This window comes from Macrobrachium nipponense, chromosome 2, assembly GCF_015104395.2.
Source record: "Macrobrachium nipponense isolate FS-2020 chromosome 2, ASM1510439v2, whole genome shotgun sequence".
Taxonomy (NCBI): Eukaryota; Metazoa; Arthropoda; class Malacostraca; order Decapoda; family Palaemonidae; genus Macrobrachium; species Macrobrachium nipponense.
In genome coordinates this window covers 140356448-140383321 of record NC_087201.1, presented here as the reverse complement: position 1 = coordinate 140383321, position 26874 = coordinate 140356448, and the positions used below count along the sequence as shown (strand labels likewise).

Sequence of the window (26874 nt, the reverse complement as noted above, 5' to 3'; positions counted from 1 at the left end):
AATTATACAAATCACTAATAAAAACAACCTAAATCTTAGTCTGGGAATGTACCATTTGGACCCATATATTTGTAAGATGTTTATGAAGGACCTTAAAATAAATGAACAACTAATAAATTAGTCCCACATGTATATAGTTATTATTTCTTTCTCTCTCTCTCTGTCTCTCTCTCTCTCTCTGGTTCGATATTCTCTCTCCCTCTTTCTCGATATATATATATATATATATATATATATATATATATATATATATATATATATATATATATATATATATATATATATATTTATATTTTCTTTCGTCTTTTCATTAATAATAATTTGTTTGGGAAAATTTGTGTATTAATTCATGATATTAAATTGTATATGCTCCCGTGTTTTTTCAAAATGTACTGTTTTCTGGAAGAATCACTTGTTTACTGCGTGTATCCTTCAAGGTGTGGCTACCCTCAGGCGGCTCCTCCTTTCTGTAGAGTGAAAATCGCCCTTACTGCTAATCTTGTAGTGTCAGTTTGTATATTAAGCCTTCTTTTGACTATGTTGTTCTCTGTAAAATCAGTTTGCCTCAGTAAAGGGTCTGAAATAGGACCGAAAGTACTTGGCTATCTCGCTTTTTTCATTTTTTTCCTTCGTGGCAAAAAACCTTTATATATTTATATATAATAATATATAATTATATATATATATATATATATGTTTATGTTTATATTATATATATATATATATATATATCTATATATTTACATATATATATATGTATGTATGTATGTATGAATTGTTTCTAGGCAAGTGCGAGTGTTCCTGAACTTGAAATAGGAGTTCAGGATTGCCCATAATTCTAAGTCGGGACAGGAATCGGCTCTTAGTGAAAACACTGACATATAAATGGTAGGTGGGTAATTTGAATTACATGCGCCCTCTCTCTGTCTCTCTCTCTACACACACACAACCATATATATATATATATATATATATATATATATATATATATATATATATATATAAAGTCATATCACATTTCCGTGATTCATATACATATATCGAGCTACATTGTCCTTTAATATCTAATTCGCTCTACCTCGGAATTAATATATTTTCATATATGCTTAAACGAAGGGGAATTTTTTTCTCGATAATAGACTTGCCTGGACCTGGGCACGAACCCATGGATCCTTTCAAATCCAGGAACGTCAGTGAAGCTTTTACCTACTACACCATATATATATATATATATATATATATATATATATATATATATATATATATATATATATATGTGTGTGTGTGTGTGTGTGTGTGTGTGTGTGTGTGTGTGTGTGTGAGACAAAGGGAGATACAGAGAGAGGGCGCGTGTAATTCAAATTACCCACATTTACATGTCAGTGTTTTCATTAAGAGCCGATTTCTGTCCCGAACTAAGAATTGTGGGCAATCCTGAATTCCTATTTCAAGTTCAGGAACACTCGCACTTGCCTAGAAACAACACCAATCATTATTTTAATACATGCTCTCTTTTTTTCTTTTCTTTTGGGGTCACCCGGTAGGTTATGTGAAAAGCGATGTTTGCCTCTTCTTTTGCGCTCTTATCATTATTATCATCAGATGGCACAGCTCTCTTCCACACAAGCTGACAAGTTAAGTATCTTAACGATGTCGCTCACTGACACTAAATAATTATATCTCTAGGGTATGGGAATATAACTCTGGCTTTCTGTTGAACTGCTGTACTAAACGATTTTTTTCGTTCTCACATGAAATGTCATGCAAAACTGTTTTTTTTATTCTACGCCCATTGTTTTTTTAGTATAAAATACCAAAGGAAAATTCTTCTGCCATGTAAAAAAGAGAAGTGGAAGAAGTTACTAAAAGAGAGTTCATTTGCCAACGGAATGAGGAGAATTCATTAACGTCATTTGCATAAGCTCAGAAAATGTAATTTATACAAAGCATCACCGAGAGAGAGAGAGAGAGAGAGAGAGAGAGAGAGAGAGAGAGAGAGAAGAGAGAGAGATTCTCTTCCTGTGTCGTATTCACATCACTGCCTCCTCCACTTAGTGCATTAAGTATAAAATTACATGAAACACGGCTCTACCACAACTTCATAACATTTCACAATGCACACACAGTCTTTGAAATGTGTCCTTTAGAGGCACCAACCACAATTTTCGTCTTAGAAATCAATTCAAGCGATTTAAACTCACAAATAACAAAGAGAAGCGGAGATGTGGCCATGTCGGTGTGGACTGAATTCGCACTCGTCACCGGAAGGTAAATGACCCTTGAAACTCAATCTCCTTCTCCTCTCTGATATCAACAGGGGTGGGACAGATGTTTGTTTATTACCTTTTGTAAATTGGCGACGCAGTCATACTCATTGACGTCAGATATATTTTGTAAATCTCCATGAAACGTTTTTATCGTAACATCCTTATGAATCTTAGGAATGATTCGAGACCTTACATCCAAACAAATATGTCCGAAAAATATATTAGAACTGACTGATGCTGACAATAAGCAATATCATCTGAAGAAAGGTAGCTTGCCCAGCACTCTTTAAGTTGGAGAAGAATGAATAAATATTTTTTCCTCCCATCCTTCTCCAACCTTAATTTATTTCTGAACTTACGTCAACCAGATACAGATACACTAGCTTAATGCGTTTCTCATCATTATATGCTTCAACTCTCTCTTCAAAGTCCTCTTTAATACCAAGTATCAAACTATTTTCCCTACTATTTTCTCTCGCCGAAGTTACTTATGTTTACGGAAACCTTGCATTTTCTACAACCGAAGGTCCTTTTAAATTCAAGTCCCAAAGCCTTTCCCTTCTCGTTCATTTACGGAACTCCTAACCTTACCAACAACGGTATTTTTTTTCTTTCACCTACATTTGCGTTTACATTACCTAGCACGACCATCCTTTCATAATAAACGTGTTTGAGAGAAGGTCGCCCTCCAAATAATAATAATAATAATAATAATAATAATAATAATAATAATAATAATAATAATAATAACAACAACGTAGACAATGTGTTCTTCATGGATATAAGAGAAAACACTTCTGATGACTCCCATATTGTTGTTTTACACATCTTTAGACCATAGAGTTGTATATTGATCCTATTGTGCTTAGATGTTGTTGTTGGATATTACTCGGGCCTTATGCCTGGGCGGGCTCTTGTCCCTGGAACAGCTTAGCTGTGCACCTGATTTTCTTAAATATATAATACCACTGTACTGGCTTCTCATTTTCAAATAATGAACTTTCTGATAAACAGACTCCCCGAGTGTTATCCTAATCACCCAATGCTTGGGCAATGTCTCTAAATGTCAAATATCCATCCTTGGTGTTTAATCTTGCCCATGGTTTATCTGTTTGGCCCAGATTCATCAGGCAATGTCTAGCACTTCCTCTGTAGGAAGATGAGGGAGGAAATACTGGTGAGTATATAAGGAAAATATTTCCGAAACACAATTCTTGTTAAGTTTGAGAAATGGGTCAGTATGTTTTGAAAGAATAGTCTAAGGAGAAATAACATACCATTACAGAGGAAAAATAAGGAGGGGTGGGGGGGCGGGATGGAAATATGAATGAGATGACTTTACTTGCCCTCAGATTAAGGCATATCAATGAGGTTTACTTTAAACAGCTTGAGCTCACCGATGCTCTGTTTCTTCAGGACTCAATACTGTGAGGAAGGCGTAATACCGTAACTTAAGCCAGGAAGTGTTTAATTGTTTCTTGAGCTATTGCAGAGAGCATTTTTTAAACTAAATTTTCTGGTTTTGTCTGTTGTACAATGGGACACTGTTTGTGTTTTATAACAGTTTTGGATATAATTATGTTTCCTTGTATAAAGGCAGTTTGTGTGAAGAAATTGTGGTGCTGTCCATCAATTAAAAGGATGTAAAAAGCGGAAATGTTTTGCACCTTCGTGTAGTTTGCTACCAATTTGTCTTACACTTTGCGTTGCTAAAATTACAGAGCACAAGTCAAGTTAAAGGCATTTGCTAAGGCGTTTGTTACCATTATAAGAATTCTCTTCTCTTGAGAGGCAATCATATCATGCAATGCCTGAGTCATATGTTTACCATCTCATTCGACATCAGGCAGATTGTCTCGAAACTTGAAAAACGGACCTGGTTACGCCCTTGTGAACTTTATTTTCTTTATTTTTTTCTTTAGTTTTTCAATTAGATTTTGGTTTTGTTTATCAAGAATGTCTCATTTCTCAGAACGTATCACACACTATCTATGGGAGTACAGCTGCCAATTTTTATACTCTCATGTGATAGTTACGTCAAGACGCCCAAAATGAGAAGCATTTATTATGAGAAACTGCTCTCATATATCGATTATGATCCATGACAATAATCTAGGACTATGCAGCAGTTCTAAGCATTGAAAATGTCCAGTTTTATATTATTATTTTCTTATAAGTAGGATCCCTCTGTGACTCAGTTGCTACTAGATGATTTGCGAAAGCTGATTGGTCGATAGCCTAAGTAGCATGTTTCCTGACTTCTGATTGGTCGGGGGAACAGATTGTCAACAAACCTATCTTGACAGAAGTGTAGGGTGTGAATATCGTCGAGGATTTTTGAGTTTTGACGTTTCCAGAGTGGATTAACAATGACTGTAGCTCAATTTTTCGGGTGTGGGATGATTGCCTTCGGGCCTCCCATAGTAATGTTTGCTCTGACGATAGCCAAAGACCCAATTCGAACCATTATGTTGGTGGCCAGGTCAGTATACCTACTTACTAGCTAGTATCGTGTTTTTTTTTTTTTTTTGTATTACCTACCTACCTACCCTCTTAGGTATAGTACCTACCTAGGCACCTAGGTAGGGAAAAGTGTGACAAAAATTTCCATTTGTTTATATATCAGGTTTCGGGAGAGGATGCCTGGGTAAATTTTTAGTTTCAGCCAAATTTGGAAAAATGCAATAAAAATATAGGGTAGAACATCACAGCAGGCCAAGCAGGCCACCTACAATCAATGCAAGCCACCCTCCGAAAAAGTACATTATAACGCGTCCTGACACCCGAGATGGGCATCAGTCGCGACTTGTTGTTGGTGAGAAACGGAGCTAAAGACCTCTACTCTCCTTTCGAAGTAAGTATTTTCTCCAAAGTTAGAAATTAAGGCCAAATTTTAAGATTTAAACAGAGGGTACTGAAAATGGCGCCCACGGCAGTGGAAATCTCACCAAAACGCTTTAGAAATTTTTACTTACAACTAAAAATGTTTCGAAGATTGACGCCATCTCGATGTTTACGGAGTAGCTTGTGTCAATAAACTAACCATTTCCTGTGATAAATCCGCACACCACTTGTACCCACAGACGCTGGAGCACTTTTATCACAACAATCGAAACACGATTTCTCATCAACAACAAGCCAGGCGTAAACAGCTGTTTGGGTAGAAGATGACGAGAAGCGTGCTCTTGGCTAATTTTTAAATAAGTAGTAAAACATCAATATTTTACATATTTATGATGATTAATTTGAAAATATTCGTTATTGAAAAAGTAACTCGACTCTGACTCAAATTTAAGTAATTATTTTTCTGAATTAGAACGTTCTTTCAAGTTCTGTATTATGACGTCACGACATCTTGACTTTCGTACCTATTGTAAATAATTGCTATACTCAACTGTCATTGCAGAACAGTTTACCAGTTATTCATGCAGATTGTTATCAGCTATACATGTAATTGTTATAATCGTAATGCGCATATACCTATATCTTTATTATTTACTTTTTGGATATATGAAGATGTTTTACTGCTGGATTATCGCCGTAGTGTGACGCAATCGTTTTCGTCCATGGGCCTCTGTCTGTTTTCGCACCATAAGAAATTATGGGGCCGAATTTGCAATGACCAGAAAGTCGTTTAAAAAATTAAAGAGGAAAGTTAGCATTGAGGGGCATATGTTTTGACAGAAAAATACAAATTTATTCAATAGCTACTTGTAAAAAATAACTTGTTATAAAAACTTGATTGACAACTAAGCAGCATGTCTACTATGGCGGTTTCAGAGACAGTGCAAGCACGTTTTTGGGCAATACCTATTTCTGTAACGAACACTCGTAACAGAACGAGATTTTGCTATAGTGCATTACACCCAGTGCCGTAATTTATAAGGGTATCGTGAATCACTAATCGTAAAGAATAACGACACTTGTCCTTGTACCAAGAGACAAAAACTCCATTATGCAGAAATGGATACGAACACGCGTATAAAGCTCCACCTACCCTCTCCCCACCCCCCCCCCCCTCCACCGCCACCCCTTTCCTTCTCTCTCTCTCATCTCTCTCTCTCTCTCTCTCTCTCTCTCTCTCTGTTGCCATTCGGTATGTGTTGACCCTCCAAACTGGGTATAAGACTACACACAAAACGTTGAAATTGGTGAAATTAGGCTATGTATTGGAAGTATATATACATAAATATTAAAGCAATTTTTATCATTATTGCATTACTATGACAACTAGAATTCATGGAAACAGTTTATAATAATGGAACGGCGTATGGTGTGAAGCCTCCCACTAATGTGGCAACGATGATTTTGCCATTCTTAGCATGCAAACATTAAAGCATGCAAACATTAAAGGTTACATTTATTTCTGGCATACGATTATTAAAGAAATTCAAAATACTAATAAAGACTGAAATCAATGAAAAGTGCTAGCAAAAACAAAAAAAAAAAAAAAAAAAAAAAACGTTAGTCGTTCCTCTATGCACTTTCCGTATTCGTTCCTCTATGGTTTTCCGGCAGCCAGATGTACGAAAACGTTAGAAACATTTGATTTTATCTACGTTAGAAATATCTGTAATTTTTCGGGGTAATTTGGTTGCAAAAAAGGGATAATATACATGAATTAAATCAAAATTTTTAAATAACAATGTAAATTTAAACTAAATAACGAGTAAAGTAAACAGTTTAGGGAATAAAACTTTGCAGTTTCGTCGTCTGTCGTCGTCTGCTGTTTGTAATTGTGTTTATGGCGCGCGCGCTTAGAAACCAGGAACAGCAACGGGTTTAAAGTGCAATGTGGAGTGAACTGAGACCAAAATGTGTATAATAACAATCAAATAAGCACTGTGGAGTTTCAGTTGTGATGGCAGTAAGGATAAAAAACCGCCGATTACAAGGTAAGAATGAATTCAGTTCCAACCATAACCCGGGAATAACAAGTTTCATACTTTCACTAATATAGGCAACAAAATGTTGTTTTATTGTGCTGATTACAACTGCAATCTTGAGTAAGATCAATAAACGTTACATACATACGCTAACATTGTTCAAATGAGTGCTGGGAAGGCTGGGAAAGATGGTGGCCCTCACTGATGAGAACAACCGTCCAATGAAAAACGTAGCCGCCATATTGGATTTCAAAACTGCCTTGAAAACATATTTACGAAGAGCTCACATGCTTATTTTAGTTCGTATGGGGCTTTCAGATAGCACAATATGTGACGAAACTTCAGTCTTTTAAATGGTATGCTTAGAGTTGCAATTGTATTCATGTTTCACCAATTAAATATCGAGTGAATAAGACCCGTCTACCGTGATGAGGGTTGGCCTGTCGTGATGTTTCCCCCTATTTGTTGCATCAGAAATAGTGTGGTTTCAATGAATTTAACGTTTATTTTGACTGCAAACCAACCGATTTAGAGATTTACTATGTATACCCTAGTTCATCCCACCAATTATGGGGGACACCCTTTGGAACCGGGGTTTGGGGTGGGGGAAGGGGGGGGAGGGGTGTTGGGGCATTGAATGATATTTGCAATAAATGAAATAATTAATGTTCAGCACCCCTCCCCCATACCCCTAACTAGGCCTACCGGGGGGAGGGGGGTAGGGCCCCCCAGCGACCCCCCCTTAAAGCCACAGTAATTTTCAGGGCACCACAGAACCTAACAAACCCACCTAACCTAACCTAGGGGCCCTGTACCCCTACCTATGCCTAGCGGGGGGGGGGGCTCCGCCCCCCTGCGACCCCCCCTTAAGGCCACAGTGATTTTCGGGGAGCACCCTACCCGAAGCCTAATACACAACCACCATAACCATTACCTAGGGCCCTGTACCCCCTTACCTAGGGCCTAGCGGGAGGGGGCTCCGCCCCCTCCCCCCTGCGACCCCCCCCTTAAGGCCCAACCAGTGATTTTCAGGGCACTACCGAACCTAATACAACCACCTAACCTTACCTAGGGCCCTGTACCCCCTACCTAGGCCTAGCGGGGGGCTCCGCCCCCCTGCGACCCCCCTTAAGGCCACATACCTAACATCCATCAAACCAAATCCAAAGTGATGGTAACTGCTGTATACATCGTTATACTACCACCATTATAATATACTCTATAAATTAATGAAGCTTACCTTAAACTGTTGGTTGATAAAAATGTGCTGGTGCTTTGAGGGAAAACGTGAAGCCGTTGCAAGGTTCCCTGACATGCAACTTAAAGTAGGAAGGCCAGGTACCCGACGACCACATTGCACTGCCAAACAATCGGTAGGAAATCGAAGGTCTGTCAAAATTAATGCCAGAAGGGCCAGCCACTACCTCTGCCATAGGTACAGGAAGACAAAATGCCGTTTTTTGCTTCATTATTCGAGTATTCAGTCAAACAAGGATACCAGTGGACACTAGACAGGTAACTGTATTACTCCGCTGAAATGCTAGTGAAACTTAGTTTTCGACTCAAGTCATTCGTAATTGGTTATGAAACCCATGACGTCATAACGATGTCACACCTCTCAGCCAATAAATGAGTAACTGGAACTGCTTTTGTTTGCGTAAGAAAGTAAGTTTAGAGGGCTCCATTAAAAGTAAACATTACCGTAGAGGAAACACCTCTCCCGACTTAGGAAAATTCGAGGGAAAAACTTAATCTTTTTTTTTCTCTGTAAGTATGCATTAGCGACAATAATGTATTGAGAAGAAGTGTTTTGTTATCACGTGCTTTACTCGGGAAAAATATCAATATAATAGATTTCCCATAATGGTTGAAACTAAAATATTACCGATGCCTGTATGATAAGTTTTTGAAAGTTTGGTTGTAAATACTACCTATACATAAGTTAATGCAGTAGCTACCTAGCCTATTATGGCTTCGACTACCTCAGGCTAAGTCTGCGCCTTGCTTTCCCTGGCAAGGTTGTGTGCATTAGGAGAGGCTGTAAAGTTGAGTGTTGCTATGAATTTTAATAACGGGCACAGGTTCTTCCTACAAAAAAATGAACCTTTCCTAGAATGCTGTGTCCTGGCCTAACCAGAACCTTATTCTCCTAACCTCACTTAGGGTAAAACACTGCTGTGCAGACAGGTGGACACCTGTACCGCTGGGCGGTCACTCTCCCAAAAAATAACTTTAACACTTCCAGTATCCTGAATTATACGCCAGTCATAACCCAACTAGTGTGGAAGCAACATCTCGAGACCTCTACTTTCCTTTCGAAGTGAGTGTTTTCTCCCAAGTCACAAAATAATACCATAATTTCTGGTTAAACAGAAGTTAATGAAAGTCCAGCCATGCGCTGTGCAAACTTACCTCCATGGCGCGTTTGAAATTTTTATGTAAAACACCCTGTGTTTAGAAGATTGACACCATCTCAGTGTTTGCGGAGTTACTTGTGTCAAACTTTCCATTTCCTGTGCTAAATCTGCACACCACTTGTACCCATTGACGCTGGGACACTTTCTTCATAAAAATCTTAAACGACTAGGGTGTTTCAGCCTCCGGACGGGTAAACATAGCGATTATTTGGGAAGAAGAAGAAGAGTGTGCTAGATAATATTTAAATAACTAGTTTAAGACCAGAATAAGGTTATAAATTGCATATATTTATTACGTATTCATGATAATTCATTTGAAAATATTTGTTGTTGTAAAAGTAACCAGATTCCTGACACAAATTTCATAGGTTTTGCTGTGAACGTTAGTGTATCTAGTATTTGTAATTTATATATATACATAAATATTAGAGCAATTTTATCTTTGCTGCATTACTATGACATCTAGAATTCATGGAAACAGTTTGTAAAGACATCGGCATATGTGTCAAGTTCTACTAAATTGGCAATGATGACTTGCCATTCCTAGAACGCATTAAAGATTACATTTGCTTCGGCCATACATTTATTAAAAATTAAAACCAAATTATTTCAGCCATACAATTATTAAAAATTATGAAAATTCAAAATAGTAATATGGACTTAAATAAATGAAAAGTGCTTGCAAAAAAGTACAATTTTTTTATCATAATTCACTAACCCATCATCTGCTCGACTCGTGGATTCTGGCTGCCAGATGTACAAAATCATTCCCACTATGGCTTTGCCGTAAACAAACACGTATTTTAAGTTGAATTTGGAGTGAATTAAGAATGAAATGTGCAAAATTACAATCAAATAAGCACTGTGGAGTTCCATGTGTGATGGCAGTAAGGATAAAACCACCGATTACAAGGTAAAATTGCATTTCAGTTCAAAGCATATGACCCCCGGGAATAAGACGTTTCTTACTTTCATTAATATAGGCAACAAAATGTTTTATAGTGCTGATTACAAATACAATCTTGAGTAATATCAATACTAAACGGTACATATGTACGCAAATATTCAAATGAGCATTGAGAAGGCTGTGAAGGACATGTTGGTGAGTGTATGCCCGTATTGTACACACGATGGTACCACACCATATTGGATTAAAAAACTGCCTTGAACACATATTTTACAAAGACTTCACATGCTTATTTTACTTTGAATGGCAGTATTATATATCTCATTTTGTTGACGAAACTTCAATCTTTTGAATGGTTTGCTTAAATATTGAATTGTATTGTTGTTTCACCAATTAAATATCTAGTGAAAAAAGTGACCTTTTGACGGATTAATGTCCGCACAGCGGTGCTTTACCCTAGGTAGTGTGGCATGCAGTGACCTGGGACGGGGTGGGGCTTTGCCCCTTCTGGATCTCCAGATTAACACAACCTCAGAAACATGGGCGGCTAATGTTTCTTCTACCTATACATATTATAATTAAGGTTGGACTAATAGATATGTAAACTGTAATTGTGTAAAAATTTTAAATATGCTTTTATGATAGTTTTTTAAGTGATTTTGACAAACTGACATTCACTTTAGGTAAATATGCTTGGTTAGCTTAATACAACCACCCCTCCCACATGTCTGAATAGAAAAACTTGTGAAATACAGTAATTCATCGTAATCTGACCCAACCTAGGGTGCCTGTGGTGTCCACATCGCAGATTCCCTACCTAACCTGGCCCAGGAAATCATAAATAACAAAAGTGAAATACAGTAATGCATTTTAGTCAAACCTTCCTTAATTTTACCTAACTTTTGGTGCCAGGTCATAATTTGGACACCATCTTCCACTCAGTTTGACCGAGATCACCATAAATCATAAATAAATTATATTTGTTTGCTTACATAGCTTACCTTTGATGTATATTTTCCCTTTTGTTGCTGTCTGCAGGGAAATGTAGGGCCACAAAACATACTCTGATCCAAGACTAGGACATAGTTTCCAACAGTGATCACCCATTAATGTAAACAAGGTCGGTGTATGTTGTAATAGATTAACGTAAAATTTCAGAAGAAAGTTAATGTTAAATTTGTCAAAATCACCTTAGATACTATAAAAAATGTGTATTTCACATCTGAAATCGCTTTCTCCCTATGCAATTGTTGTATTTAGGACCAACCCGAATACAGTTAGGTTTGTATGATATTTCCTTGTCAAATTTTTCAAAGGTACTAACAAAGCTGTCAACTGTCTGGTGTTTACCTTGTTCTTGAAATGACAGAAATTATTACCAAAAGTATAATTTATAGATAGAATTATATAGTAGTGCCTCAGGTTACGAAATTAATCCGTTCTGAAGCAGCCTTTGTAACCTGATTTATTCGTATCCAGAACTACGTTTTACATGTAAATTGCCTAATTCGTTCCAAGCCCTACAAAAACACCACAGTAAATTTTATGGACCATTCAATACCTAACCTAACTGATACTGTACCTGTAAATAAAGTGTATTAGTGTACAGGGTAAAAGAAATACTATACATGTACGTATGTACGTAGTAAAATGTGGAACCTTACCTTTTGAGTGAGGCGATGTCCGAAAGTAGCGACAGAGGAGGAGGACAAATGCCAGAAAACATGAACACTTAACTTTACGAAACACATTAAAAAATGGCAGAAAACATTAACACTAAACTTTATGAAACAAATAACAAATGACAGAAAACATTAACACTTAACTTTACAGAAAACTTAAAATTAAATTTCTTTTTTTTGCCTTTTTCTGATTTTTACATTTTTTTTTTACTTTTTAACTTTACATTAAAAAAAAAAAATTTCAATTTCTTCACCACTTTCAATTCTCTGTTTTTTTGTATCACTTGGACCTTCTTGTTTGCTTACTACTAAAGGCCTCTTTAAAAAATAACTATCCAAGGAAGATTGCTTCTGATTGCTTTTAAGTTCCTAAAACGACTCGGGCAAATGTCATCAAACTGCGCAAGCATACGACCTGTGTAAGCCTTTTGGGGGTGTCTCTTTTCTACAAATGATTGCACTTTATGAAAAGCAGCTAGAACATCCTTAATTTCTGCCGTTGTCTTTCCTCCTCCTCCTCCTCCTTGCTGCTGATAGAGAACTCTTCTTGAACGACGTTATGTTGCATGGCCTCCAGCGCCTTCAGGTCATCTGTCGTAAGCTCCTCTTGGTGCTCCAGGAGAGGGTTATTGATGTCGTCCTCGTCGACGGCCAGCCCCATGGACTTGCCGAGTGCAACGATCTCATCAAGATCTGGTTGCAAAACAGTTTCAGGATCGTCAACTGTTTCTGAATCTGCATCAGCTTCGCCCACGTTGAATCCCTCAAAGTCTCAGGTGGATACGGCATCAGGCCAGAGTTTCCTCCACGAATAATTAATGGTTCGCCTCGAAACCTCCTGCCAAGCAGCTTGATCGATGAGTCGGATGCATATAACGGTATCGAAATGCTCCCTCCAAAATTGACGCAAGGTGAGGTTTGTGATATTGGTGATGTCGAAACATCTCTTGAAAAGATGTTTTGTATACAGCTTCTTGAAATTCAATATTACTTGCTGGTCCATGGGCTGGAGGAGAGGGGTGGTGTTAGCGGGAAGATAAGGAACCTTATTAAAACAATACTCCGCTAGGATATTGAGGCCAGGAGGGTGAGCAGGGGCATTGTCCAACAACAGCAGACATTTCAGAGGGAGGCGCTTCTCTTCCAAGAATTTCTTCACTTTCGGGCTGAAACACAGATTTACCCACTTGGTGAACAAAAGTCTCGTTACCCAGGCTTTCGCATTAGCCCTCCACATCACCGGAAGCTTCTCCTTAAGCACTCTGTGGGCCTTGAAGGCTCGAGGAGTCTCGGAATGATACACAATTAGGGGCTTCACCTTACAATACCCACTGGCATTGGAACAAAGTGCAAGCATAAGCCTGTCTTTCATAGGCTTATGCCCTGGTAGCTTCTTCTTTTCCTCCGTGATGTACGTTCGATGAGGCATTTTTTTCCAAAAAAGGCCAGTCTCGTCACAGTTGAAGACTTGCTGAGAACTGTAGCCTTCCTTGATCGTCATCTTGTTGAACGTCTTAATAAAGGCTTCAGCCGCTTTCGTGTCTGAGCTGGCAGCCTCCCCATGCTGCACCACCAAATGAATGCCAGTCCGTTTACAAAATTTATCAACCAACCCCGAGAAGCCTTGAACTCTGGGGCTGCCTTCGATGCCCCTTCTCCTGCGTCGTCTTCGGCCTGAGCACTCAGATCACTGAAAATGGAGCTGCCCTTCTAGCAGATTGCCGTCTTGGTTATCGTACCGCCAGCGATTTCCTTGTCCTTAATCCATACGATAAGCCGTCTCTCCATGTTATCATGCACATGGCTCCTCTTGTTGGAAAAAATAGTCACCCCCTTGGAAGTTGTTGCTGCTTTGATGGCTTCCTTCTGTTTAAGGATGGTGCCTATCATCGACGGATTTAAGAAGTATTCCTTAGCGATCACACTCAACCTCATGCCAGCCTCATACTTCTTGATTATCTCCATCTTCGTCTCCATAGAAAGCATCCTCTTCTTTCTGTGAACTTCAGCAACATTCTTGGGACCCATGGCTAATAACGTTAGTAATTAAGTTCACACACAACACGATAAAGTAACTTACAGTACAACGAAAGCGAAATCTCTTAACACGAATTTAGGTTAACGAACTAAATATACATGAACGAACGAATTCCACGTGTGTACGATAACTGCCAAAACGAAATGGTTGAGGAACTCCCTTTCGTAGATACATGATGGGATAGATGCTGACCAATAGGAGAGCAGGATCTTACGGCGGTAACTAGCATCAGGAACCAATGGGAGAGCAGGAGGATGGTGGCGAGTTTACTGAGTTGGCGGCATGTGAGTTTTAAAATTGTTCTCGGCGGCCTGGGCGAATCTCTGACTTTACAGTACACCCTTTTGCGACCTGAATTGGTATCGTACACTGAAGCAAAAAAGTCTTCGTCTTTGCCTTCGTAACCTGGATTTTTTGTATGTAGGGACTTTTGTATGTAGGGGTATGACGGGAAACAATTTGCACAACTTATGTTGAGGATTTGTATAATTTTTAATGTCATGATGACAAGCATATGCTAAGGCAAAATTTTGTCTCTGATCCCTTTTAATGCAGTGATTTGAATTTATGTAATAGCCATTTAGTATTTCCAAAATAAATTTATTTGATTATGATATACATCCTGGTAGTAAAATTAATATTTTAGAGCTCATATGCTCTAATGCTGTAGTCTTTGTTTTGAATATTTTTTGTGTAGTCTTATGAATTCCCAGGCTCTTAGCTACCAATGTCTGTCTGTAATTGGTGTCTTGCTTTGTTTCCCAGTATGGATACACACTGATAATTAACCAGAACATTAAGTTTAAAATATTTCTGATGGAATACTTATTTAATTTTCTTTTTACAGCTCCTTCTTCTGGTTGTTGTCTCTGCTGTTTTCATCAATCTTATATACAGCTGTCATACCACTGCAGGACTACTTAGCGTTTGGACTAGTATTCTCTGTTCTCTTCCAAGAACTTTTCCGGTAAGGCTGATACATATTGTCCTTTATTAATTTTTTATGCTTTATAATATAAATAGGAATGAAGTAACACAGTAGTCATGTTTAGTCACAAGGAAATTGTGTTGATAAACTCTACTGAATGTAACAAATTATGTCACAAGAGGTACTCAGGATTGCAAAACATTTATGGAGTAAAAGATTTTTAATATCCAAAATGTATCAAAATAGCAGTTGGGAAGAGACAAATTAGAGAACCTTATTATGATAGATTTGCACATTACCTTTGGAACACACACACGCACACATACTTCAGGCTTTTTGTACTTCATGCGGCAAAAAAATGGGCATTAGTAAGGAAATTGATTTCCCAAGGGTGTAATCAAAGATTATTGAGATTAATGGTAAGAGTATGTTGAACGATTGTAATATGAATAAGGAATTTTTGAAGTTAACTTGTGATTTTCTCAAAATAATTGAAAGAGCAAACATGGGACAGTACATATTCACTGTAATCATGTAAGGGGTTCAAGTTTGAAGCTGTAGATTAACCTGGGAAATAAGTATATATTAAAAAAAGATCTATTTGAAAGAACAATGACCACATGCCTTCTAAACTTCTGTCTTGTTTATGGTGTACTATAAATTGTGTCCTCCTAGCATATTTATAGCATTCTGTATATAATAGGTAATCCTTGCATATTTATAGAATTCTTTTTATAATAGGTAAATCAAATTTAGTGTAGTATGTAATTCTAGTTTAGCAGAAAAGGAGTGTGGTGTTGACAATTTGGTTTATTTTACACTATGGCAATATGTGCTAACTCTATCTAATCTTAAGCAAGTTCTCTGAAGGAGGCAGATTGTAATCCCAGCATCAGGTAATGAATAGCAAAGTTTATTTCTTTAGAATTTCACCTTATTTGTTCCAAATACAGAAGCTTTTATCTAAGCACAGTATTTGTTCATCGCCATTATTGCAGATTTACAGTTTTATTTTGTGTTTAATATCTTTTAGGTTCTTGTGGTTCCTTCTCATCCAGAAAGCAGAAGGAGGTTTGAAGAAAGTCAGTGATGGCAACATACAGATTGTTGAAAATAAGAATATCTTGGCTTATGGTAAGGTTACTAATTTTTTATTTTCATTTATTGGATGAGAAATTCTCCCTTTCTTTTTCAGAGGATTATCTGTTTTCTCATGCATTATTTTATGTGGATATTTTAAGTATTGTTTGTTATTATGTGGGTTGGTTGATATTACATATAGGGAAATCAAGTAGCAATATAAAGTTCTCTTCCTCTTTGCAGTACTGTAGGTACTATTTTAGAAGTACTACTGTAATAGGTTTGTATGAAAAAATTGTTTTTTGTTTTTAAGTTACTTTTTTCTGTATATTCAGCTACACCCCTGTAAAAAAAAAGTGTGAAAAGCAGTGTGAAATATATATATTAGTAAAAAAAATATATGAGGTGATTTTTGAGGATTCACTTCCACAATATATAATCTCAAAAAGGATTCTCAAGATGTAGTTATGTTCAATACTGAGATACAGTAGTACCTCGAGATACGAAATTAATCCGTTCCGAGGCGCCTTTCGTATCATGAGGTTTTCGTATCTTGGACCGCATTTTACATGTAAAATGGCTAATCTGTTCCAAGCCCTCCAAAAACACCCCTGTAAATTTCATAATAAAGGTAAATTGACCTATAAACAATGAAATACTACAACAATTTGGACCATTCAATACGTAACTTAATAATGAAAATGCAAAACCGTGAGGGTATCTCCGAAAGTGGTGGCAGAGGAGGAGGAGGACAAACGGCAGATACGTACACTTAACTTTACGAAACATAAAAAAATGTCAGAAAAACAAACTAAACTTTACAAAACGCGTTAACAAAACTGTAACACTTAACTTTACAAAAAACTTAAAATAAAATTTATTTTGTCTTTTTTTGATGTTTACATTTCTTTTTATATTTTTATAGTTTATGTAATTTCAATATCTTCACCACCGAATGGATGCCAGTCTGTTTACGGAATTTTTCGAACCACCCATGAGAAGCCTTGAACTCTGGGGTTGCCGTTGATGTCCCCTCTCTGCCGTCGTCTTCGGCTTGGGCAATCAAATCGCTGAAAATAGCGCTGGCCTTCTGGCAGATTGCCGTCTCGGTTATCGTATCGCCATCGATTTCTTTGTCCTCGATCCATACGAGAAGCAGCCTTTCCATTTCATTATGCACATGGCTCCTCTTGTTGGACAAAATAGTCACGCCCTTGGAAGGTGTAGCTGCTTTGATGGCTTCCTTCTGCTTAAGGATGGTGCCTATCATCGACGGATTTTGGCCGTATTCCTTAGCGATCACACTCAACCGCAAGCCAGCTTCATACTTTTTTTATTATCTCCATCTTTGTCTCCATAGAAAGCATTCTCTTCTTTCTGTGAACTTCAGCAACTTTCTTGGGACCCATGACTATATGTACTGTACGTAATTAAGTTACGTATGTAGTACGTATATGTACTAATTAGGTTCTCACAACACGATAAAGTAGCACAATGAAATCACTAACGAATTTACGATACTAAATGAAATCTTTGGACTGAACGAATGCCGCATGCGTACGATAATGCTTCGGGTGCGAAGTGGCCGAGCGAAGGTACGCCACCACGTAAGATGCGTGATGGGAGGGATGCTGTCCAATAGGAGAGAAGGATCTCATGGCTTGGCTAGCATCAGGAACCAATGGGAGAGCAGGAGGATGGTGGCGAGTCTACTAGAACTAAGATGGCGGCGTGCGGCGCGAGTTTCAAAATTGTTATCGGGCAAATCTCGGACTTTCAGAAACCTTTCGTATCTTGAAAACTTTTTGTATGTAGAGCAGTAAAATTTTTCGTGTCAGCTTTCGTATCTCGAGTTTTTCGTAAGTTGAGCCTTTCGTATCTCGAGGTACCACTGTACCTAGGCAACATAGTTAATTATGTAGCTCACAGATGGTAGCATGTAATTGCAATTATATCATGTCTATATAGGCTATGTTGTATACACAATATCTCTCCTATGCTTAATCTAGGTAAGTTAAAATAGAAAAAAATGTTTGTCTTACTGTAGATACCACTTGATGTTGAAGACTAATGATTCTTCATATTCATGGTTAAGGTTGACCAAGGTTGAAGAATGGAAACTTCAGACTTACTTATTTTCTGTAATCCTTCCCAGGATATCCAATTGCTTACATCCCCTTTGATATATTGGTAAGGCAGTTATCTTACTCGTAATTAGTTCCTTGTAATATAGAAAATTAATTTAGGAAGGCATTCTACACCTGATGTCATGCAGTCTTAAGCCTAGACAGGACTGTAATCTGAACCAACCTGACTGTTACACAACACTGTTTTCTTTGCTATAAATTCATAAAGTGAAGGCATTCATTTGACCACAATTTTGTACTTTAGTAACAGTTTATTGAAGAACGCTGCTTACTTTATTATTCTTCAGGTGATGTTATGATTTCAACCACATAAATGCATAACATGGTGCAACTTTTATAAACACTGTAATAACAATTCTTAGTTGTTCCAAAGCGTTATACAAAAACCATCGGTCCTTTACATGAAGAATTAATATCAGCGCCAGCTGGACCATTCGTAAGATTTAATGACAAGGTAGTTCGACAGTAACTCCTTGTCCTATGGTCGGGAGTCCCGCCCGACTTGATGTAAACATTCCACTTTGCTTTCGACCGCCGTCGGGTGCAGACGTGTGTTGACCTCTCTGCCCGCTTCTGTCGTGAGATAACCTATGTACTTTTCAGCTTTCAGCCTGATTCTTTGTGTATCTGAGTGTGAAACTAAGTATTTCTTTTATTTTTGTTTGTGGTATTGCACAGGAAGAACCATGCAATCCCACAATTCGGATAAGCCCTCGCACCCTCCATCCAACCGTAGTGTGTGCTATGGAGTGGGAGGCGGAAAGTGTGGGGCTTTCCAGTCAAGTGACTGTGGATCCTCATGCCCTGTGCACAAGGTGCCAAGGCGTGAATGTGCTCGTGATATAACATGTGATTATTGTGTCTCTTGGTCGGAGGAGCAGTGGGAGTGGTACGAGAAGAGGAAGAAGCCACGTAAAGCTGCCAAGGTATCGTCGGAAAGTTCTCCCTCGACACCTCTGGTGATGAATACATCGTCTTTTTTTCTCCCTCCTCATCAGCTCCTGCGTATGGCTCTCTCCCTTTCGGGGGACATGTCTCTCTCCACCTCTTCACTCGATCTGTCGAGGTGGAGCTGGGCCACGTTGCCACTGCAGCCGCCCCAGCTCCAGCCTGGATGGGAGACCTGTCAGCTGTCCTGAGGAAGTTGGCAAAGAAAAGTCCAAGAAGAAGAGGAAGGCGTCGTCGTCATCTTCTGCTGCCTCTTCCTCTTTGACTTCCAAGGACCCCCAGTTGAGGAAGAAGAAGGTGGCCTCGCCCCCACCCCAAGAAGTCTCGCACAGAGACTTCTAAGGGTCTGTCTTGCTCTGGTGAGACAGGTTGGTCTTCTGCTGGTCCTCCCGTTCCACTGGGGACGGGGCCCGTCTCTCCTTCCTCAGGGAAGAGGAAGACAGGGACTGTGTACTTCCGCTCCCTCTGGACTGGGAACCGTCTCGGCCGCTCGTCAGCAAGTGTCACCAAGTGTACGGTCATCTGCTGGTGACCATGCAGCCAAGGTCCAGACAGCTGAGTACACTCACTGTCCGGACCCAGGCATGGAGCAGAAGGATAGTAAGAGTCGCTCAGGTGACTCTCGCCAAACCGGCGATCGCTGAGCGCAGCGATCGTCCGGTACCCAGGGTTGATGTGATGGTCCCATCAAACCGTTCATGCGTCAAGGCTGGGAAGAGGTCCCCCTGGTCACCAGGAACACCCTTGGCTGCTTCTGGGACCAGTGCTCGCTCTCACCACGTTGGTGGACGCTACCAGTCACCCGACCATCAATCCCATCAGCGTGATCGGGTGGAGACCACAAGGGGTCTGGCAAGGTTCTTCCTCCTGAAGGAAGAGTGTCTCAGGAGGTGATCATTCTGAATGGATCTGACGGTCCATCGCCTCAGGACGCGATCACCCCTGAGCTACAGAGGTCCTTTGCAGAGGTCATTGCACTGATCTGTCAGCACAACGACCTCAGGGAAGGATTGGTGGATGCTCCCTCTGACCGTCCATCGAGGTTAGAGTTGTTCTGAGGACCTAAGAAGGAACCGTCCGGACAAGATGCCTCACTCAGGGCCAGCAGGTCGGACAAGCTGCTTTCCCCTCCTCTGCCTCGTCAGCAGCATTTCTACGTGCCTTCAACAGACCCATTACCGACCAAGCAGGTTGATCCGAAGTTAGCTTGCCTAACTCCGGGAGTGCCTCTTCAACACCTACTGTCCTCAGGAGCTATAGTTCCTGGGGAAGACTCGGCGTTCGGGAGACTCTGCCAGTCTGGAGGTAGGGCCATCTCCTACCTCACCCACCAGACGGCCAACCTGTGGACCAACCTGGTTTTGAGGAGAAGGGACACAGTCCTGACTCGCGTAACCAGGGCGGCCGGTCACGAGGTAACATTGGGTTTGCGGTACGGACCGTTGCTGGGTTCCTCCTCTCTCTTCTCCGGAGAGATGGTGGATGCTGCGGTGGAAAAGCGTAGAGCTGAGAACAACAATTGCTTGGTACATCAGGCAGTTGCAAAGACTTCTGGGCAGTCTCGCTCAACTGCGGCTAAGCCTTGGAGCTTAGCTAGCTCTTTCTCCACTCCCAAGATGTCAGTATTGTTGAGGGTAGCATGAGGAAAGACCCAGCCTTCCTCTTTCACTTCGAGAGGTGAGCGTCAGCCCTCCTCTCAAGCCTCCTTCTCTCATGGGAAAGGGGGTAAGCAGAAGGGGAAGAGAGGGAAATGCTAGGTATGGCGTTTCCTCTCACCTGCTGCTATAAGTGGGGGGGTGCCTGGCGAGCCATTGGGCAACTTGGCAGTGCTACAGAGCCGAGACTTGGGTAGTGGATGTCCTTCAGGAGGGATATCTACTTCCCTTCGAGTCGAGGCCACCCCTCACCTCACACCCGGTCCACTTTCAAACATACGTTCCCAGTTCTGCCAGGGACGTAGCACTTTCTCAAGAATTGCAGACCATGCTGAGCAAAGGAGCTGTGGAAATCGTGTGAGATCAGTCACCGGGGTTTTACAGCCGACTTTTCCTGGAGGAGAAGTCTACAGGAGGCTGGAGACCGGTGATAGATCTCGCTCCCTTGAACCGTTTCGTTCGCCAGACTCGGTTCATGATGGAAACGGCACACTCAGTGCTCGATTCTATCAGGGAGAATGATTTCCTGCTTTCAGTGGACCTGAAGAATGTGTATTTTCAAATACCCATTCATCAGTCTTGCAGGAAGTACCTTCTCTTTATCCTCGACGGGACGGTGTACCAATTCAGGGCACTTTGTTTCGGTCTCTCAACCGCCCCACAGGTGTTCACGTGAGTGTTCACTCTGGAGTCGGCTTGGGCCCATTCGGTCGGAATACGTCTGATGAGGTATCTCGATGATTGTCTGGTCCTGGCGAGCTCTCGTTCGCAGTTGCTACAGGACAGAGATCACCTCCTTGACTTCTGCCACGATCTGGGGATTGTGGTAAATTTCGAGAAGTCAGATCTCGAATCCAAGCAGAGGATAAAGTATGGACATGCTGATCAATATGGTAGCAGCATGATTCTTCCCTGCAGACTCGCAGATCAGCAGGTTCAGGGAAGCAGCGCGACGGTTCCTGTCATGACAGGAACAGTCAGCTCAGCAGTGGCAAGTCATGATCGGTCACCTGTCGTCACTTGAGAAGTTAGTCCCTCGTGGGCGTCTTCACCTGCGGTCTCTGCAATGGAGACTAAAGGAGTGCTGGTCACAGGTGCGGGATCCACAATCCTTCCTGGTTCCTCTCACGGAGGAAGTAAGGGAGGATCTGGCCTGGTGGCTAGACAACAGGAACCTCTTAATAGGAGTGCCGCTTCACACTCCCCCTCGGGAGATGCTTCTGTTCTCAGATGCATTGACCGAGGGTTGGGGCGCACACCTGGATGAGTTGCTGGTTGCAGGAGTGTGGAACCATCACGACAAGCACCTTCACATCAACGTCCTGGAACTCAAGGCAGCGTTTCTCGCTCTCCAAGAATTCCGGGAACGACTGATGGGACACTCGGTGGTGTTGATGAGTGACAACACCATGGTAGTGGCATACGCCAACAAACAGGGGAACCTAGTGTCCCTCTCGTTACACCAGTTGATGATGCAGGTGCACGAGTGGGCCGTAGCTCACTCGGTGGAGCTGTCAGCCAGATACATTCCAGGCAAGAGGAATGTAGTGGCAGACAAGCTCAGCCGCCAGAATCAGGTGTTTGGGACAGAGTGGTCTCTACACCAGACATGGCGGAAAAGCTGTTCGACCAGTAGTGGATCTGTTCACCACCCAGCACAACAGAAAACTTCAGGTTTTCTTCCAGTTGTGCCAGACCCATGGGCAGCTGCAGAGGATGCGTTCCAACATCCATGGGACAACCTCGTAGTGTACTCCTTTCCACCGTTCTGTCTTATTCGCAAGGTGATCATCAAGGTGCTGGTCACCAGCAATCTGTGGATGATTCTGGTGGCACCCAAATGGCCTCAGGCCGTTTGGTATCCGGACCTGCTGGCTCTTCTCTTGGAGGCACCGCGAGAGATTCCCCCATGGCACAACCTGCTGTGTCAACCGCATGTAGAACGGTACCACCAGGCAGTACATTCCCTATGCCTTCACGGCTAGTGGTTATCCACCATCTCTTGTGAGCGAGAGGCTTTTCTCGCTGAGCAGCAACAGAGATGGCAGGATACCTTAGACAGTCCTCTGCAGCAGTATACCAGGGAAAGTGGTCCGTCTTCTGTGGTTGGTGTCGTAGACAGGGTCTCTCTCCGCTCAGAGCCACTCTTCAGCAGGTAGCGGATTTCCTGATCTTCCTTCGCCGAGAGAAGCTCCTCTCTGTCTCAGCAGTCAAAGGATACAGAGCCACCCTGGCCCTAGTCCTTAAGCTGCGAGGAATTGATATTTCCTCCTCCAGGAAATATCTCTCCTGATGAGGAGCTTCAAGAGGTCCTGCCCACCCAGGGAACTCAGGCCCCCAGGGTGGGACGTGACTCTTGTCTTAAAGAGTTTGACTCATAGACCCTACAAGCCTCTCTGGGACTCATCAGACAGGGATCTGACTCTCAAGACCGTCTTTCTGCTGGCCCTGGCATCGGCGAAGAGAGTAGGAGAACTTCATGGTCTGTCCTTCGATGTCAAACACTCGAGGGGATTGGGATTAGTTACGCTCGATTTCGTCCAGGATTTCGTAGCGAAGACTCAGAACCCTTCATTTTCTGACGCCAGTTTCGAGTCCTTCACAATCCCCTCCCTAGAGGACTTTACTGGTAAAGATATGTAAGAGATGCTACTTTGTCCTGTTAGAGTGCTATAGCGCTATCTGATGAAAACTTGACACCTCAGGCCTGAGAAAGAAGTGTCCAAGAACACTGTTTCTTTCTGGCTTTGTGAGGTGATCAGGAAAGCGTATGACTCCGAGAGGAGTGCCGACACCAGTACCTTTTGTCCGAGAACCCACGAAGTTAGAGTTATTGGTCCAACCCTTGCATTCTGCAAGAACTTGTCAGTTGCACAGGTGCTTAAGGCATGGGTATTGTCCAACCAGACCACTTTCACCTCCTACCTTCAGGATATTGCCCATAGGTCCTTGGACACTTTTTTCCTTGGGATCCGTGTTGGCTGCTCAACAAGTTGTGTAGCTTACCCAGCTCCTTTGACAGGACAAGGTTGCATCTTGTCCTCATGATATCACATGAATGGAGAATGAATGAGAGTGTGACTGGCTCCTCTTCCTTCTCTTTTCTTCCCTCTTCCTGCGGGCAGAGGGTAGCGGTCGTCACATGCTGGACAGGACGACGGTGCAGGTAAGCTACGTAACTGAGCTCCATTCTCTCTTTAGTTAGGGATATAAGTGTTTATCCGTCCCTTCCCTAGCAAGGATGGAAGCGGACAGCAGTAAGAGACAAACCCAATGCTTTATATTTGGACTCTTACTTATGACTTAAGTTCTTGCTTGCTATCCATAAGAGGTACGCATGCCTCCCTCTTATGAATTGGTCCAGAGGTCTGGCTGCTGATCCTGCAGTTCTCACTCCGGTCAGTTGGACAGAGGCTAGGTTCTCCCCCTTGCTCTTACGACCAGGGAGGGAACCCAGGTTGGGCGAACACCAGTCTGTTTGCAAGACTCAGATTCCTCCCACCAATAAGTGAGTCTTCCTTATGTAAAGGACCAATGGTTTGTATAACGTGTCAGAAGAAATCACAATTTTTTAAAGTAAATTGTATTTTTCCTAACTATACAAACCTGAGGTCCTTTATGTATAGGCCCACCTCATGCTACCCCTCACTCTGTTCCTGGGCCTAAAGCAAAGTGGAATGTTTACATCCAGTCGGGCGGGACTCCCGACCATTGGACAAGCAGTTACTGCCGAACTACCTTGTCATTAAATCTTACGACCGGTCCAGCTGGCGCTGATAGTAATTCCTTATGTCAAGGACCTCAGGTTTGTATAGTTAGGAAAAATATAATTGTTCCGATACGTAATACAAACCCTCGGTCCTTTAACAATAGGAAGTAGCTAGCGGCAGCTGGAACGGTCGTAAGCTTCGAACAAGGGGAGAACGGTAGTTAACTGCTTGTCCGATCGTCGCGCAGCTGACTGAGAGGTAAACAAATCACTTTTTGCTTTCGGCCGTGTGGAGACAGGACATGTTCGTCATCGCTCTGCCCGCTATTGTCGTTGCTTTGAGTATTCAGCCCTCTTTCTGGTTTGTTAGTGTGTATATGAATTGTAAGTACTTTATTGCATTTCTTTATTACATTGACTTATCATGAGTGATCAAGAAATGGAGATTTGCGCCGCGCCCCCAGTCGCCCGTTAGAGTGTTTTGTCCCGGTGGGCTGGAGGGGCGGTAGATGCGGCGGATTTAGATCTTTCGTGGACGTAGATCCACATGAGGTGTGTACTCGTTGCCGGGGGCGAGAATGCTCCCGGGACGAGCCATGTATTACCTGTATGAATTGGTCCGAGGCGCAGTGGGTTCTGTACGAGGGCAGGAAGAGACTTAGGCCTCCAAAGAAGTCATCGGAAAGCTCTCCAGTGACTCCTTTGGTAACTGACACTTCGTCTTCCTTCCTGCCTCCCGGTCAGCCCCCACGTTTCGCGCCTTCCCCTGCGGGGGGGGTAGCGGAGTCCTTCTCCTCGCTCGATCCGTCGAGTGTGGAGGAGGGCGCCCGCTACCCGGACGTCCAGTTGTATTCGGGGTCTTCCGTCCGCTCTGGGTGGGGTTCGTCTCCCCCCAGCGCGAGTGGAAACCCCTCTTACTAACCCGACTGTTGCTTCCGCAGATGTGCCACCAGTGAAGGACGACCTTGGACAGGTGTGGGAGTCGCTGGGGCTGCAGGGAGTGCCAAGCATTCAGGGGTTGATTCAGCGGTTGGCGGGGTCGGCAGTGGTCACTCATGGTGTGGTGACCACTACCACTACCACAACACCAGCCTATGACATGCCGCCGCATCTTGTGTATACGCCGCATGTAATGACGGTGACGCCTACAGCTGCGGTGCACAAACCCATTACTGCCGTGCCAAAGAGGACGGTGCCACCGCCACCTGGTTTCTTGTGCTGCCGACCCCGGACTTCCGCTGCCCTAAGAGTACTCCCCTAGACCTGCCGCCAGTGCCAAGAATGACGGTAGCTGCCGACAGGACGCCTGGCTCTCCTGTGGTTCCTGCCGTACCTGCCGTACCTGTTGCTGTCCCTGCTGCTCCTTTTATTTCAGACGCTGCTGTGCCTGCTGTTCCTGTACCTGTTCCTGTTGCTCCTGCTGTTGGTGGTGCTGCTACAGTCTCAGGTCCTTCCGGACAGGTGCAGTCGGGCCCTGTTGCTTCGGCAACTGCCCCGGCTCCCTCCTGGATGGAAGACCTGACGTCTGTCCTGCGGAGCCTGGCGAAGAAGAAGAGGAAGAAGAGGAAGGTGTCGTCGTCGTCTTCGTCGTCTGCTGCCTCCTCTTCCCCTTCGACTTCTAAGGCTACCAAGCCGAAGAAGAAGAAGGCTGCCTCCTCCCCCCCTAAGAAGACTCCTTCGGGATCTTCTAAGGGCCCGTCTCGCTCAGGCGATTCGGGGAGCTCTTCTGCTGGTCCTCCTGTTCCTTCGGGAACGGGGCCCGTCTCTTCCTCTGCAAAGAAGAAGACGACGGGGACCAGAGGTGTACCAGCCTCGGCTGGTACGTCCTCACCTGGTGTTAGCGGTTCTGCCGCTAAATCAGGAACCCGGTCTCGGCTGCCTTCTCGTTCGCGAGAAAGTAGAGTACCGAGGACGTCTCCACGGGAGACCGTCCTCCTGCCAAAGTTTGACGCCCGAGCTCGCTCGCCGTCAAGACCGCGGCGCGGAGCAGAAGACTGGTGAGAGTCGTGCAGACGACTCTCGCCAGGCCAGTGGACGCTCTCGCAGCGACCAGCTGGCTGCTCGGGTTGACGTGACGGTCGCTGACCAGCCACGGGTTGAGGCGAGGAAGGGGTCCCTGCGGCCGTCGGTACCAGCCACGGCCTGGTACCAGCGGCTCGACGCGCCGAGAGGACGCTCGCCGGTCTCACCGTGACAGCGAGCCTAGCAGG

The 26874-nt window shown here is 42.5% G+C and overlaps 2 protein-coding genes across 2 annotated transcripts in view; one reads left to right on the top strand and one right to left on the bottom strand.

The window, feature by feature from the left end:
• Positions 1 to 2252, bottom strand: part of LOC135221043 (plasma alpha-L-fucosidase-like) — a 13202-nt gene extending 10950 nt beyond the window's left edge. The window contains exon 1 of the mRNA XM_064258776.1: positions 2202 to 2252. Within this exon, the coding sequence (XP_064114846.1) occupies positions 2202 to 2232 (31 nt within the window). The 5' untranslated portion in view covers positions 2233 to 2252. The remainder of the gene's footprint in view (positions 1 to 2201) is intronic.
• Positions 2253 to 4518: 2266 nt separating this feature from the next.
• Positions 4519 to 26874, top strand: part of LOC135221326 (gamma-secretase subunit Aph-1-like) — a 42980-nt gene continuing 20624 nt past the window's right edge. Inside the window, exons 1-3 of the mRNA XM_064259130.1 lie at positions 4519 to 4749; positions 15045 to 15164; positions 16159 to 16287. Of these exons, the coding sequence (XP_064115200.1) occupies positions 4637 to 4749; positions 15045 to 15164; positions 16159 to 16287 (362 nt within the window). The 5' untranslated portion in view covers positions 4519 to 4636. The remainder of the gene's footprint in view (positions 4750 to 15044; positions 15165 to 16158; positions 16288 to 26874) is intronic.